Source organism: Protopterus annectens, chromosome 5.part1, assembly GCF_019279795.1.
Source record: "Protopterus annectens isolate FY-2018-M chromosome 5.part1, PAN1.0, whole genome shotgun sequence".
Lineage (NCBI taxonomy): Eukaryota > Metazoa > Chordata > Ceratodontiformes > Protopteridae > Protopterus > Protopterus annectens.
Genome location: NC_056736.1, coordinates 417,192,616 through 417,207,364, shown reverse-complemented (window position 1 = coordinate 417,207,364; position 14,749 = coordinate 417,192,616). Strand labels below are relative to the sequence as shown.

Here is a 14,749-nt window from a genome sequence, read left to right as displayed (position 1 = left end):
GAAAGTGGCTTTCAACAATAGTTATTTTGAGTTTGTTGTCCATCAGATAAATTTCATTAAATGAATAATCATGAATCTGTTCTGAACATACCACTATAAGGCTAAATATTTGGTATAATGGCCAGTATTCTGGTCCCAGTGCAAGTTCATGCTTCCTTATGCTAACAAATTTCAGACAGACTGCTCCCTCCACAATGGGCTTGCATTTCAGTGCAACAGTTGCAGCACTTAGTTTTCTCCAAGGTGGAGCTCTTGATGTGGGACTCCAACAGCATCCTACCCCTGGGCTGGGTAAGAGGACCAGCTGTTCACTTAATCCATCTTGGCTGTGTCCTTAAGTAGCCAGGTCACTAAATGAACCAATGTCATCTGGAGCATTGTTAGATTCACAATTTTTATGTTATTGAGCTGGAAAAAAGACAGAAACATTGAAATTTACAGAGACGATAGTCTTATCTTTAACTAACAAAGGGAGAAGCTTCTCCAAAACAGTACACATCAGTATCAGGTAATAGCTTTTTTTTCTCTAGCAAAAAGAAAGAAATATTTGAGATTTAGTGGCTCAGGGACATTCAAAGATGGTCACGCATACATACATACATATTACAACATTCAGAGCAAAAGCAACAAAGCAGTCTTTAATTACTCCACATTTTGCAAATGTATAGTGGCTAATAACATTTCATACAATTATGAAAGTTTTGTAGCCAGAGGCAAGATGATTTGTCTGTACTTATTCTGCAGGAGGGTGATGCAGTGCAGTATTAGTTTGGAAAAAAAATCTGTAACAGAGCCTGCTTGTAGATTCTATTGCATTACTATGAGGATAGTTAGTATATTTTAGGAGGGTCAAGTCAGTTGGAAGAGCATGTAGCAGTCTGAGGAAAATGGTTCTATTTGTGATTCAACTACAATAGCAATGTATAAAGCAGAAATGTGTAACAGGTGCAGGAAATATAGGAATGAATATGAGATACACTAAGATGATGTAGTTGTTTTTGTCTGCTTGAGTGTTGAATGCTTTAAATCTGACATCTAGGCTTTGAAATGCTGCTGTTCTTAAGCACACAATGTTTGCCATTGTGCTAGTACATTTACATGGATTGTGGTATTTGAATTAATTTACAAAATACAGTTTAGTTTAGCATCTGATATCAATAGATACTATTGGCGATACATGTCAACATGGTTTTGCGGTATTACCTACACATGTTGGACCTTAGACTAAAACTGTAGTTTCGATTGAATTTAACTGTCAAAGATAGTCACTCTTTAAGCAAGCTCTGTTATCTGTAAATAGCACAGATGAGTTGCCAACTTCTCCACAGTTCTATGACCATGCAACTAATGTATATATGCAAATAGGTGTAAAGGGCAAATACACCTACATGGAGCTACAGGGGTATTAGCCCTCATCTCCAAAAACTTCCCTTTTTTGATGTTTTTAATTTGTCATTGCTAAATGCAGCTATTTACAGCTGAAGATCACAATACTCTGTAGTAAACATGACTTCTGTGTGTAGCCAGACTTTTGCTTTTCATTTGTAATGGCTTCCATTATTGTGTTGTTAATGTCCTGAAATTCAAAAAAGATGGCAGTCAGCTTATGAACATGAGTTAATTATAGTTTAGCCATGCCAGTCTATTTCCTTTGCAGTGACAAAAAAAGTGAAAATTACAGTAAAGTACAGAAGTTACAGTTACAGCCTAGCCCACATTAACTAACATACCTAAGTGGAACAATAACCCTTAATATGGTACAGACAACAAAAAGACTTGTACACTAGACAACATCAGTTATACGTTGTTTATTTTTTTATGATTTCTAACAGGAAAGGAGATAAAATTTTGGAAGTGAATGATACTAGTGTGGAGAATTTGGAACCTGATGTCCTGATTGAGTGTCTCAGTAAAACAACAACTCATCTGGTAAGAAAAAAATTCAGGATTCTTTGAACACATGCAATGAAAATAATACACATACACATAATATGCACAGGCAATCATTGCAGAACAATAATTATAACTCATATAATCTAGCCACTGGACTGCAAACACTGGGAATTCTGTATAGTCTTCTCCAGTTTCTTTCTTTCTTTTTGCAGTGTTTTTCATATGCAACTCTCTATACTCATGAATACTTCCACTGTGTTGCTCTGCAGTTGTTAACTGGACCAGGAGTCTTATGCATGCATCCAATGGTTTCTGTAAAGAAATATCTCCTGTTGTTTCACTTCCTGCATTCCTCCTTTTTGAATGTCATATATAGATTGTTTAAAAGTTGTTTTATGTCAAGGTTCTACACCACTCCACATGTCCTTGATATTGATTAAGGCATATATTATATTTTTTTATCCTTTTGTTAACCTGGTTCGTCACAGTAGGCTAATGGCCTCTTTTTAGGTGAGACCCAAGATGGTCTTTATACTACTAGGGGAAATTGGCCAGGGCACTGGGAAAGTTCTAATACTCTTTTCCATCAGTCCAGCTGTAAGCTGTAGGATAACTTCAGGGAAGGAGAGAGATGGAGGAATCAGACGAAAATGGAGTACAACAGGAGTTACAGTTGCTCTAAAGTGATGTTGCCAAAAGGACTGTAAGTATTTTGGAATGTGGATTACCACTTGCAATTGTTAATGAAGTTGCCCACTGGATTAGTTAACAATATTTTGCAGGTGATGATTAACAGTTTGGAGCCAAGTGATGAGGGTGCAGCTTTTTGGGCAGACATTCAGGCAAAACTGCATCTTTATCACAAGAAAAGAAGTATGCATAGATGCAGGAAGAAGCTGAATATGTCAAGAAAAAAATGAGTGCAACGAAAAGGTAACTGTCTATGACAATAGTGAAATAAAACATATGCTGCTGTTGTGCTGCTGGTTCGAAGAAAAATAATATTGCTATTAACCTGAATGTGAAATGGCAAGTTGTTAGGTAAACGAAAACAGGGAAATCTGTTAAACAAATACTTTATTTGGGACAATGTAATGTGTACTTAATGGGTAAAATCAGAAGATAAAAGAGCTTTCATTCATATAGGAAATGAAAGCTTTGATGAAACAAGCTTCTAAAACAACTGATGGAACTGAGATGTTTCTGGCTGCCTTTTCTAATAAATATTTATGTGACCCATGGAATAGATATGTTGTTAGTGATTCTATTCAAATATATGAAAGAAGGCAAAACAGCACAATTCAGAAGTGCAACATAACTAAAGAAGAAGAAATAAAAGACTTTTTTAAAAAGAATCTAAAATGTATACAAAGTTTAAAATGTTTAGACGAGAGAATTACATAGAATGAAGCATGTAATACAAATGTATGTTTATATAATCATGATGATAAATGTGTACATTTATCCAATATTGTAATTATAAATGGCACATAATGAATGGTTGAATATACGGGCTACCAAAGACATTTTTCTGGTTCAAGTGACCATCTTATATATGATTGTGACAAGTGTACATGTACATAATATGGGAAACTAGGGCATAGAATAAATAATTGTAAAATGCCTTGTAGAATTTGTGGCAGCCAAATACAATTTTGATTTCATTGTTATAAAGAAAAAATATATATGAAAATGAATAGCAAGAAGATATGTGAAGTACTGAATGTCAAGATGTTTAAGATGGAAGTGAAGACATAATGGAAAATGTAAAGAATCTACAACATTCAGACACAAATATAATTGAATATAATATCAAAATTCAACATTTGTTTGAACCATTGGGTCAGATTCCAAAAGACTTGCTCTCAGTTCAAGTGACTACTTATACACAGAGCAGGTCGTTTGGAATCTATCCTCCCCCCTGGAATAAGTTAGTTTATATTCAGGCCTTACACCAAAGGAAGTCGCTTGCACTGAGAGCAAGTCTTTTAGAATCAGGGCAGACATACACTGACAGCAACTCTTTTGGAATGTGGTCCTTTGACCAATGATGAAAAGGGAAAGGAGATTGGTCAAGAGGAAACTAGCCAAGAGAGAGACAGGAAAAGGTAAATAAAATTATTACAGAAAAAAATACAAAAAAGGAAAGGGTTAAATATTATTTCCCTAAATGTTAACAAAATACATAAAAAAGAAGACTAAATATGTCATTGTGGTGTAAGAAGCTAATTTGTGATATTACACATTTGCTTGACATTAGAAAGTTAAGTGAACAGGCTGAAGTATTATGGGAAAAGCTTGTAAGGACATTTGGATAAGATGTGCATTCTGGTAGAGTGCTACTAATTAAAAAAAACTGAATATTGATAAAACCTGGTAGGTGCATAATAATCTGTATTAGAAATGTAAAGACAGTTTTGTCTGGCATTTGGCTTAGAGGATTAAGGAGCTGTTAACGATCTGCTCACTGTGGTTGAGTAATGCAAAGTTTAATTCCTCCATCCTCCACTGCCTAAGTGTGTGACTCCGACCAAGTCACTTAACCAGACACCCCTCCCAAGCTAAGTCTGAAAAAGGTCCATGGAGATCAGCGAACTACCCCAGAAAACAAGCACACAAAAATAAATAAATAAATAAATACATAAACAAAAATATATGTTGTGAGAATTATCTCAATTTTTGCATCCACAAAGGGTAACACCGGGTTTTATTGTTTGAAGAATTAAAATACTGTGTTATTCCAAATATGAATATTGTTATTTTAGGTGATTTGAAATGTAATATTAGAAAATAAAGAGGTAAGGTAGGATGTCATGTTCAAGTATGTAGACAAATGTTTAAGATGGGAAACTTACATGTAGGCAAAAAGAGAAATTATACATATAAAGGGACTATCAAGGCAGATATACAGTGCAAGAGGGAGATGCAATAGAAGTCATTTTTTTTCAGATCATTGTGTAATAAATGCAGAATATTAAATGAAGAATGTTATATTTTTGATGGAAAAGGAAATAAAGAGATTAACATGGGAAGTGGTGGAGAACATGATATTTAAAAGAGAGATGGAAAAGTTATGCAGGATCATAATATAATATGACCTTTTATGAATACTTACTAGTATGGTCATCTGTTTTTAAAATAAGATATAATAAAGAAGTTATGATATTGGAGGGGATTTTGAGCTATGATTATGAGAAATTAATTAATCAATATGAAAAAACTTGATACAAATGAAAGCAAGACAATAAGGCAAGAGAGAGAAATATATAAAGAAAATATAAAAAAATCAGGTCTTTGTTATATAAGCAAAATATTTGTTAAAATGAAAATCTGAGGAAATTTCTCCTTTATGTAAGAATGTGAAATGAAACAAGTAAAATAGAATGTATTTTGAATAAAGAAGGTGAAGAAATGTTTGCTTTAGATAAAACTGTTAAAGTATTGAAAAAGACATTAAGTATTGAAAATACAGTAAGGATATTTATACTAAATGTATAATAAGAGAAAATGAATTATTGTACAGTTAACTGCCTGTCAGGTGCCAGGATCTGCCACATAATGCACATGCTGAAGTCACTCCACAGCAGGTAAAAATATGACTCGTCATTGTCCATGCTGGTGTAAACAACCTGAGACGTACCTCTCTGGATTACATGAAAAGAGACATGAAGGAGCTCTCGGACCATGTAGCTCAGGTAGGTATGACCCTGACCCTGAGTAGCATCCTGCCATCACCCATAATGATACCACAGTACAAGGACAAAATGATTGACTTCAACAATTGGCTAAATTTCTGGTGTCATTCTAAGGGAATCCAGTATCTGTCTTCCTGGGATGACATGATCAACAGACCTTGATGCTTCACCAGAGATGACCTGCATCTGTCACCCCTAGGATTCCAGATACTGGCTAAGGCACTTGCCACCCTATACCACCTTTTTTAGACAATGTCCTGATGTCAAAAGTACCACTGTAACTGCTACATGCAAACAGAATCTGAGGGTTATGCTACTCAGTGCTAGACATTTGAATCTCAAAATGCACTCACTCGAAACCCTCCTTAAAATGGAGAGCATCAATGTTTGTGCACTAACTGAAACCTGGTTTAAGGCTGCAGAGAGCACCCCTGCACCACCAGACTATAATTCATACCACACCTTTAGGCCCCAAAACCTGGACCGAAGCACACACCTCCAGACTAGTAGTCCAACACAACACTTAGGAGATACTCCAGGTACAACTAACACTGGGCAAGACAGCAATCCAGGTGGTTGCCTGTTATAGGTCCACCACCATGTCCCAAGACTCCCACTTCACATTCCTAAACATCCTGGAAAATACCAAAGTGCAACACAACACCCTAATACTGGGGGACTTTAAATACCCCTACATAAACTGGGAAAATTACTCAAGTACTAACTCACTTGCTCAACGATTCCTGGAATTCATAAATTCCAATGCCCTGGACCAACTTGTTCTTACCACCACTAGGGGTAACAACATCCTTGATCTGGTCATAACCAGCATAAACAACTGCTGCTGTACACCTGAAATTAACTCCACCCTGGTGAGATCTGACCACAAGCTAATCACCATGGATATCCACATCCCCCCTCTCCCACTGTAAAGGAAAACACTGTAAAAAACTTCTCCAAAGCAAACTTTGGGCTCCTAAAAATGGAGGTGGCAAACTTTACGATGCCCATGCAGTTTGAAAATAGCTGCTTGATTGCTGAATCACACACCATTTCACTGCACGAACACATTCACAAGTGCATGGATAGAGCCATCCCAAACAGAACCAAGACGCTTACCTCCAAAAAAAGGAAGCCAATCTGGTGGTCCCCTACCATAAACAAACTCTACAACAGAAGGAAGAAACTGTTGCAGAAAAGAGTGAAGTCCCAAGACTGGAAAAAATCCCTAGCTAACCTTAGCAAAAAATTGAGATACCTCATCAAATCCTCTAAAGCTAGCTATGAAAACAAAATAGCAGCGAATACTAAAGGCAACCACAAGGCATTCTATAGTTATGTCAAGAATCTTCAGGGCAACAGTCAGGTCTGCTCTGAGCTACAGCACAATGGCAACACATATACCAAGCTAGCTGACATTGCCAATATATTAGCTGAATTTTAGTGCAAACGTTACCACCCTTTCACCCTCCAAAGGGCCAATCATAATTCCCAATGCGTGTCAAGTTCCTAATATTACTGCTGCTCAGGTTAAAACCACACTGTTTAAAGCCAAGAACACAACTTCCATTGGACCCAATAATATCCCTGAATGCATCCTACATGAGCTACAAAATGAACTGACACCAAACCTGAGTGCCCTATTCAGTCACAGCCTCTCTTCAGGCTTTATACCAACCAAATGCTGAACGGTCACGGTCATCCCACTCCACAAAGGTGGAGGGACTACAGACCCTGGAAACTACCGCCCCATTAGCCTGACTAGTCTGATATGCAAGGCTATGGAGTGTATCATTGTGGACCTTATAAATAGGGATATAGGGATATAGGAAGCCTCCAAACTCTAGACCACATACAGTTCAGATTTGTGAAAGGTAGATCATGCCTGCTCAATCTGGTAGACTTCTTTGAGTCCATCACCAGAGCTGTGGATGAGGGTAAGGTGGTACACACAGCCTATCTCAATCTTTCCAAAGCCTTTGATACCATTCCCCACTCGGGAATCATTGATAGACTCACTAATCAAGGCATTAACCCCTATGTCACAAGATGGGTTGCTAAATTGTTCATGGATAAAACTCACACTCTGAAAGTTGTAGTCTCCTAATTGGACTACTGACCAGTCACGAGTGGTGTCCCACAGGGATCTGTCCTGGGTCCCCTTCTGTTCGGCATCTACTTCTCAGAAGTTCAAGCCAACACAAAAGGACTCTGGCTGACCAAGTTTGTAGATGATTGCAAACTGGGAGCCATTATAGACTCCCCAACTGGCACAAAGGGGCCTCACTGACACCAATGACTGATGCCTGAACCCCGGCCTTAAACAGAATGCCAAAAAATGCATCGTTATTTCCTTTGGGAAAAACTCTGTGCCCATGAACTAACACAGCAACGGTGTTCCACTTAACTCAGAAGGTGTAATAAGAAAGCTGGGAACACAGGTTGATAGCAACCTCTCCTTTGACAACCACATCACCACTGTGGTTAGAAAATCCTTTTATATGGCACATGTCATCACAAAGGCTTTTTCATCTAGGAAGAAAGAGGTCATCATCCCTCTCTACTCATCCCTGATTAGACCTATTGTAGAATACAATGTCCCTTTTGGCATGTAACTCATTAGACACCTGCAACAGCTGGAAATACCACAAAAATACCTCACTGAGAGGATTCTAGGCCTTAAACACATGCCCTATACTGACAGACTCAAAAAACTCCAGCTATACTCAGACTCATATCGCTTCCTTAGAGGCGATCTCTGCTTAACCTACAGAGCCATGTCTGACCATGAGCTGCTAGACATGCTACATCTAAAAAAAATCCAATTCCCGCCATGCCACATGCTCCAGGGACCTCAATCTTGTTACTGCATTAAATAGAACATGCTGGAGGGATAGGTTCCTTACCCAGAGTCTGCCTATGCTCTGGAACAGACTCCCCATCCACGTTAAGCAGAGCTCCTCTCTGGCCCCTTCAAAAGAAATCTTGACGAATGGATGGAAAATAGAAAATTCACCCTGGGGATCAACTCAGCTACCCTGCTAGAAAGCGGCAATGGGAACTAACATCTGTTGACATTATACTAGGGATTCGTATTGGGTAGGCTTACATAGGCCTCAGGGACATTAGCCTAGTACACACCTATGAACCTATGAAGCTATGAAGGTTAGTGAGACTGATAAAAAATAGTAACTGATGTTAAAAAAGATATTACTCTGGAAGAATTTAATGAAGTTATAAGAAATATCAAGAGGGATGGTTCACCTGGACTGGATGGTTTGGGGTATGAGATTTATTTACAGATGGATGAAGATAAGATGGCAAAAGTGAAAATTGTGACTGAATGGTTAAAATTGTTATTATTGACAAAATGATTACTACAGATATGACGTTTATATATAAAAAGAAAGGTAATAAGAAGATATTAAACATTTGAGGCCATTACCCTTAATAATACAGATTATAAAATATTTATGACTATAACACAATCAATATTGAGTAAAGCGCTAAAGGTAGTACTTAATAAAGGGATGCATGGAATAGAATGAAGATGTTCTAAAGACTTACTGATTACAGTGAATTAGTTGGGAAATTAAAATGTTGCAGATGAGATAAAAATAGTAATGTGATGCTGAAAAGGCTTATGACAGCATGTACGTCACAACATAATGTTTGATACACTAGAACAAGATGGGTATCAAGAAAAGTTTATACAGATAGTGAAGAATGTATATCAAACATCATATGTACAGACAGTAATTAATGTTTGGTTTTCTAGCAAAATAAAAGTATTGGTGGGGGTGAAAAGCAGAGCTTTCCTATAAGTGGAACAATCTTTGCTTTAGCAATGAATGCAATAACTATAAACATTGAAAGGGAGATTAAAGATTGTGAAGTTACATTTAAAGATGCTGTGAAAGTCCCAGTGTATATGTTGCATGCAGATAATTTGGTTATTTTGCTAAGAGTAAGTTATGGATTAGTAAAGTGATCATTGAAATTGAGCGATATAAGAAAATGGCAGGATTGAAAATTAATAAAAGCAAGAGTAAAGGTTTTGAAGAAATTACAAAAATAGCAGATGTTTGTTTTTTTCTAAAACTGGTACAAATTTATTACAGATTACATTTGGTGATGAAAAGAATTTTAAAACAATGGACTGAATTATTAGATGAAATCAGACTAGCAATAAATATGTGGAAAACTTTTGAGTTATCATTTGGCAAAATAAGTTTATTTTATACATAGTTATATTTTAGAAAAATTAAGATATTTAGTAGGAGATTTGTCTGGATAAAGAATTATTAGTAATTTATTCCCCCAGATTCACTATCCTTCCATGCAGGACTAGCTTAGTCCTGCACAGATGTGGCCGTTTAGGAGCAGGATGGTAGTACTCCATGCATATTAATGAAGGCACTCTGCCTGAGCTCCTATTCTAAAATGTATGAGAGCAGAGCTCTCAGAAAATACACCCCCTGCAATGAAGAACAACAGAGTAGTAATAAAAGAATGAGCGAGACCACTCATAGGTGTTCGCATACCCCCAGCAACACCCCCCATGTGTACAAGAGCAATAGTTAAAACAACAAATATAAAGATGTATTATTTATTTTTTTTATGAAACATATTACATTTAATCATAGGTGTGCGGATTTGCCCATCGCTTAGCTATGGTTAATGCAGCTTAAATGGCACAAGAGGATAAAAAGCAAGATATATGCAAATGAAACAGTATAGCAATAGTGCAGTGGGCAGAGCATTTTCCTTACGAGCAGTCATTCCCGGTTTGAGTCCCACTCCACTCCATTCTCCATATCAAATCACTTTATGACCAACATTTTTAGTTGCATAACCTACTAAATAACATATATTTGTGAACTGGAGTACTGCATTAAATGCAAATGTGAAGATTTCATTGTCATAATGTTGCAAAGTCCACAGATAATCACAAGTGCCCCATATAGTATATGTACACAGGAATCAGGGATACAAATGGAAGGTAAAATGTGCAATGAATGATAACTCCATACAGTTTCCAAATCCACCAACTTCCTAAGAACCATTACACATTATTGTCTAAATTAGTGTGGTGGTAAGCGAGTATAAGCACTAGTAAGCAAGAGTAAGCATATTTAAGCAGTAGTAAGCGAGTTTAAGCCCATTTGCATAGGGGTAAGCAATGCGCACACAGTTTAAGCAATATTGAAGCTAATTCTCTGTAAGCATATTTAACCAGAGGTTAACATTGCTTACCTTCATGCAAACCCGTGTAAACCTGCTTACAATTGTTTAAAAGTGGCTTAATCACTCTGTATGCATCAGCCACTGTTCTGGCCAGAAACAAAATAAACAACCTTTGCAGGTCTTGAGCCCTGGACCCTGTACACTACAGTTGCAGTAGTTAACCACTAGGCCATTACAGCATTACATAAGGCTGCGTTCTACATGAACTACAGAATGAACTGGCACCCTACCTAAGTACCATGTTCAATCATAGCCTCACCTCAGGCTTTGTACCCACTGAATGGCGCACCACGACAGTTATCCCACTCCACAAAGGGGGAGCCACGATGGACCCCGGGAACTACCGCCCCATTAGCCTGATGAGCCTGGTCTGCAAGGCCATGGAATGTATCATCATGGAACTCATAAACAAAGACATTGGTAATCTCCAAACTCTGGAACCTACCCAGTTTGGATTTGTAAAAGGCAGAGTATGTCTCCTAAACCTGATTGACTTCTTTGAAGCAGTCATCAAAGCCATAGATGAGGGTAAAATGGTTCACACAGCTTATCTAGATCTCACCAAGGCTTTCGACACCATCCCCCACTCTGGAATTATAGATAAGCTCACTATGGGTTGCCAACTGGCTCATGGACAGAACCCACACTTTGAAAGTAGCGGATTCCAAATCCGACATCAGACCAGTGACAAGTGGAGTACCACAGGGTTCGGTCCTGGGTCCTCTCCTGTTTGGTATCTACTTCTCTGAAGTGCAGGCCAACACAGAAGGTCTTTGGCAAACAAAGTTTGCACATGACTGCAAACTAGGAGTCATAATCGAAACTCCTAACGATGTGGACAAACTACAAAAGGGACTAACTGAGACAGAAACCTGGTGTCAAACCCATGGCCTGAAGCTCAATGCCAAAAAGTGTATTGTCATCCCCTTTGGTAAAATCTCTGTACCCATGAACTACCACATAGCTGGTAGTCTACTTAATGCCAAAAATGTGATAAGAGACCTTGGGACACAGGTGGACAGTAGTCTCTCCTTTGAAAATCACATCACCACAGTGGTCAGGAAATCCTTCTACGTGGCTCATCTCATCACAAAAGGATTCTCATCCAGAAAAAAAGAGGTCATTGTTCCCCTCTACTCATCACTCATTAGACCCATTATAGAGTACAATGCCCCTTTTGATATGTACCTCACAAGACATCTACAACAACTGGAAAGACCACAGAAATACCTCACAAAGAGGATTACTGGACTCAAACAGATGCTCTATGCAGACCGTCTCAAAAAACTACAGCTTTTCTTCATCGCATATCACCTACTCAGGGGCGATCTCTGTCTAACATACAAAGCTATGTCAAACCCAGAGCTGTTGGACATGCTCCACTTAAAGAAATCCCAATCCCTCCGAGCTACACGCTCTAGGGACCTAAACCTTGTCACCACAATAAACAGAATATGCTGGAGGGATAGATTCCTGTCCCAGAGACTTCCCATACTCTGGAACAGACTACCTATCTATGTCAAACAGAGCTCCTCATTAGCACTCTTCAAGAAAAATCTTGATGATTGGATGGGAAATGGGAAATTCACCCCGGGGATCACTTCTGTGGCTCTGCTCGACAGGGGCACAGGAAAATAATTTTTTTGGGTGGCGAAAGCCAGGGTACATTTTTTGGCTAGGCTTTTATGGGCCCTAGGGCCGATAGCCTAGTACCTACCTATGAACCTATGAACTTATAAGAGTGAGGTATCACCAAACAAATCATCACTATAGGAAAATCAACCTGAACATGTGAAAGGAATCTATATACAGTCTTATGTTGTATAACCTACTACATAACATAAATATATGAACTGGAGTACTGCAGTAAGCCCAGATGTGAGATGTCATTGTAATAAAGTGTTGAAATATCCTAATAAACACAAGGACCCCATACATACACATGAATCATGGATACCAAACACATATATAATGTAATGAATACTAAATCAATGCCAAAAAGCAAATATAATGTAAATTAAATATTAAGCAATGCTAAGCATTGCACAGCCCAGCTTAGTAGGTATAAGCAATGTATAGGCCAGCTAACTCAATTTGCCCATTGGTATACCCCTTTAAACAATGCCAGCCTTAGGTAAATAAGTTTGCCCACAGCGTAACCTTTTCAAAACTGTCCAATCAGGGCAAAGTGCAGGAAATCGGCCTTATTTAAACCCAACAGGCAGGAATACATCTCATAACTGGTTGTAGCTTCCCACTGTAGGCACTATGTCTGGAATGGGAGAGGGTGTGCCCTTTCGGATGCAGCGCTGGGGCATCCAAGAGTCCAGAGTCATGGCAGGACTCCTTGTGAAAGACCATAACCAGAGACTGCTGCAGGGCCAGTACCAGGGTTCCCAATATAAAGCAGAAGCCTGGGACTGTCTCACCTGTGACCTCACCAGTGCCACTGGCATACTCCAAACTGGTGAGCAGGTCAGACATCACTATGTCGACCTGAAGTGGCAAAAGGGGGATCTCTTGGATCAGTGGATCCAAGAGGCTAGGAGGACAGGGGAGGCCCCAGCTGTGTGTAAGTATCACTTCACTACCTGTTTAATAATTGTCAGCTCATGTATATTATGGACAGGTATGACTAAATATTCCTCTTATGTCCTTCACAGTGGCAAGTGAGCGGGCTGTGAACCAGAAGGCCCATGGATGTCGCTTGGAGTGGTTGCAATGCGAGGCAGGTGAGTAATACTCTTGCATGTACTGTCATAGGAAATAAATCTAAAAGTAGTATTAAGTTAATTGCCTGTATAAAACCTGCATTGTTTAAGGCATGTACTGCATACACCAGAGAATATGGCAGGAAGAGTCTCATATAGGTTGTATGTAAATAAAAGCATAATAGCCTGACAATAAAGGTCTACCTGCTGGACTGCATGTGTTTACTCTGGTATCATATGGTAATGTTGATTTGCAATCACTTAATAGTACTGTTGTATTAAGCACTGTTACCCACACTGCGCAACATAAATAAAATGTGTAGGAATGTCTGTATATGACTGGTGTAATCCCAAGAGGTCATATAGTACAACTGAGAGAGAAATGGACAGAAAACGGTGAAAAGAGAAACAACAAAATCCAAATAGCACACACAACTGAGATATGAACTGCTGTATTTTTAGCACACACAGCCATGGTTTGAATCCTGGGGGTGGTAGTAGGATGCATACAGAATCATAGCCCACAACTGTACAGATATGTCAAAAATGTCCAGTAAATCGGCCCATATCTGCTGCCTGTCACCCTATCCCCCGGGAGATCAGTGGGATTATCCCAGATGTTTAGGCAGCAAACAAGAAATACAACTGATTGTCACACATCTGTAAGAACACACCTGTCACTCTAGCAACTCCCCAAAATGTTATGAGAGTAATAAGCCAGGTATGTCCCATCTACACCCCCATGTTGTGAAGCTGTGACCACAGTGTGTACAGTAACAGAGTGAGATGTATGTGCATAATACTAATGTGTAATCTGGTAATTTGTGTGGCAACATTCAGGTAGTGCTAACAAACATTGCTCCCACAAGTCCATCAGATACGAACACTGTGCCTAGAAATAAAAGATTGATACCCTGTACTGGTACTGTTTACTTTGATATTCTGTGGCATAGTTATTGTTGCAGTTGCTGTGAATAATAAGGTATTACTCATCACTGTCACCCACACTGTACTACATAATATAACTGTCTAGGAAATCCTGTATAAGAGTGTTGTAAGTCACTAAAGGTTTAAGAGGGAAATAGTCTAAATATGCCCTGGTTCACCTGCATGTGGTCAAGACATGCCCAGAGTCTGTGCAAAAAGAGATGGACGGGTATGTGCATAACATCAACCTGGAATCTGGGAGTATGTGTAGAAACA

At 38.6% G+C, this 14,749-nt stretch overlaps 1 protein-coding gene across 1 annotated transcript in view; it reads left to right on the top strand.

Annotated features, from left to right (window-relative positions):
* LOC122803295 overlaps window positions 1-14,749 on the top strand; it is a 347,178-nt gene that overhangs the window by 188,464 nt on the left and 143,965 nt on the right. The window contains exon 3 of the mRNA XM_044072866.1: window positions 1,833-1,929. Coding sequence (XP_043928801.1) covers window positions 1,833-1,929 — 97 coding nt within the window. The remainder of the gene's footprint in view (window positions 1-1,832; window positions 1,930-14,749) is intronic.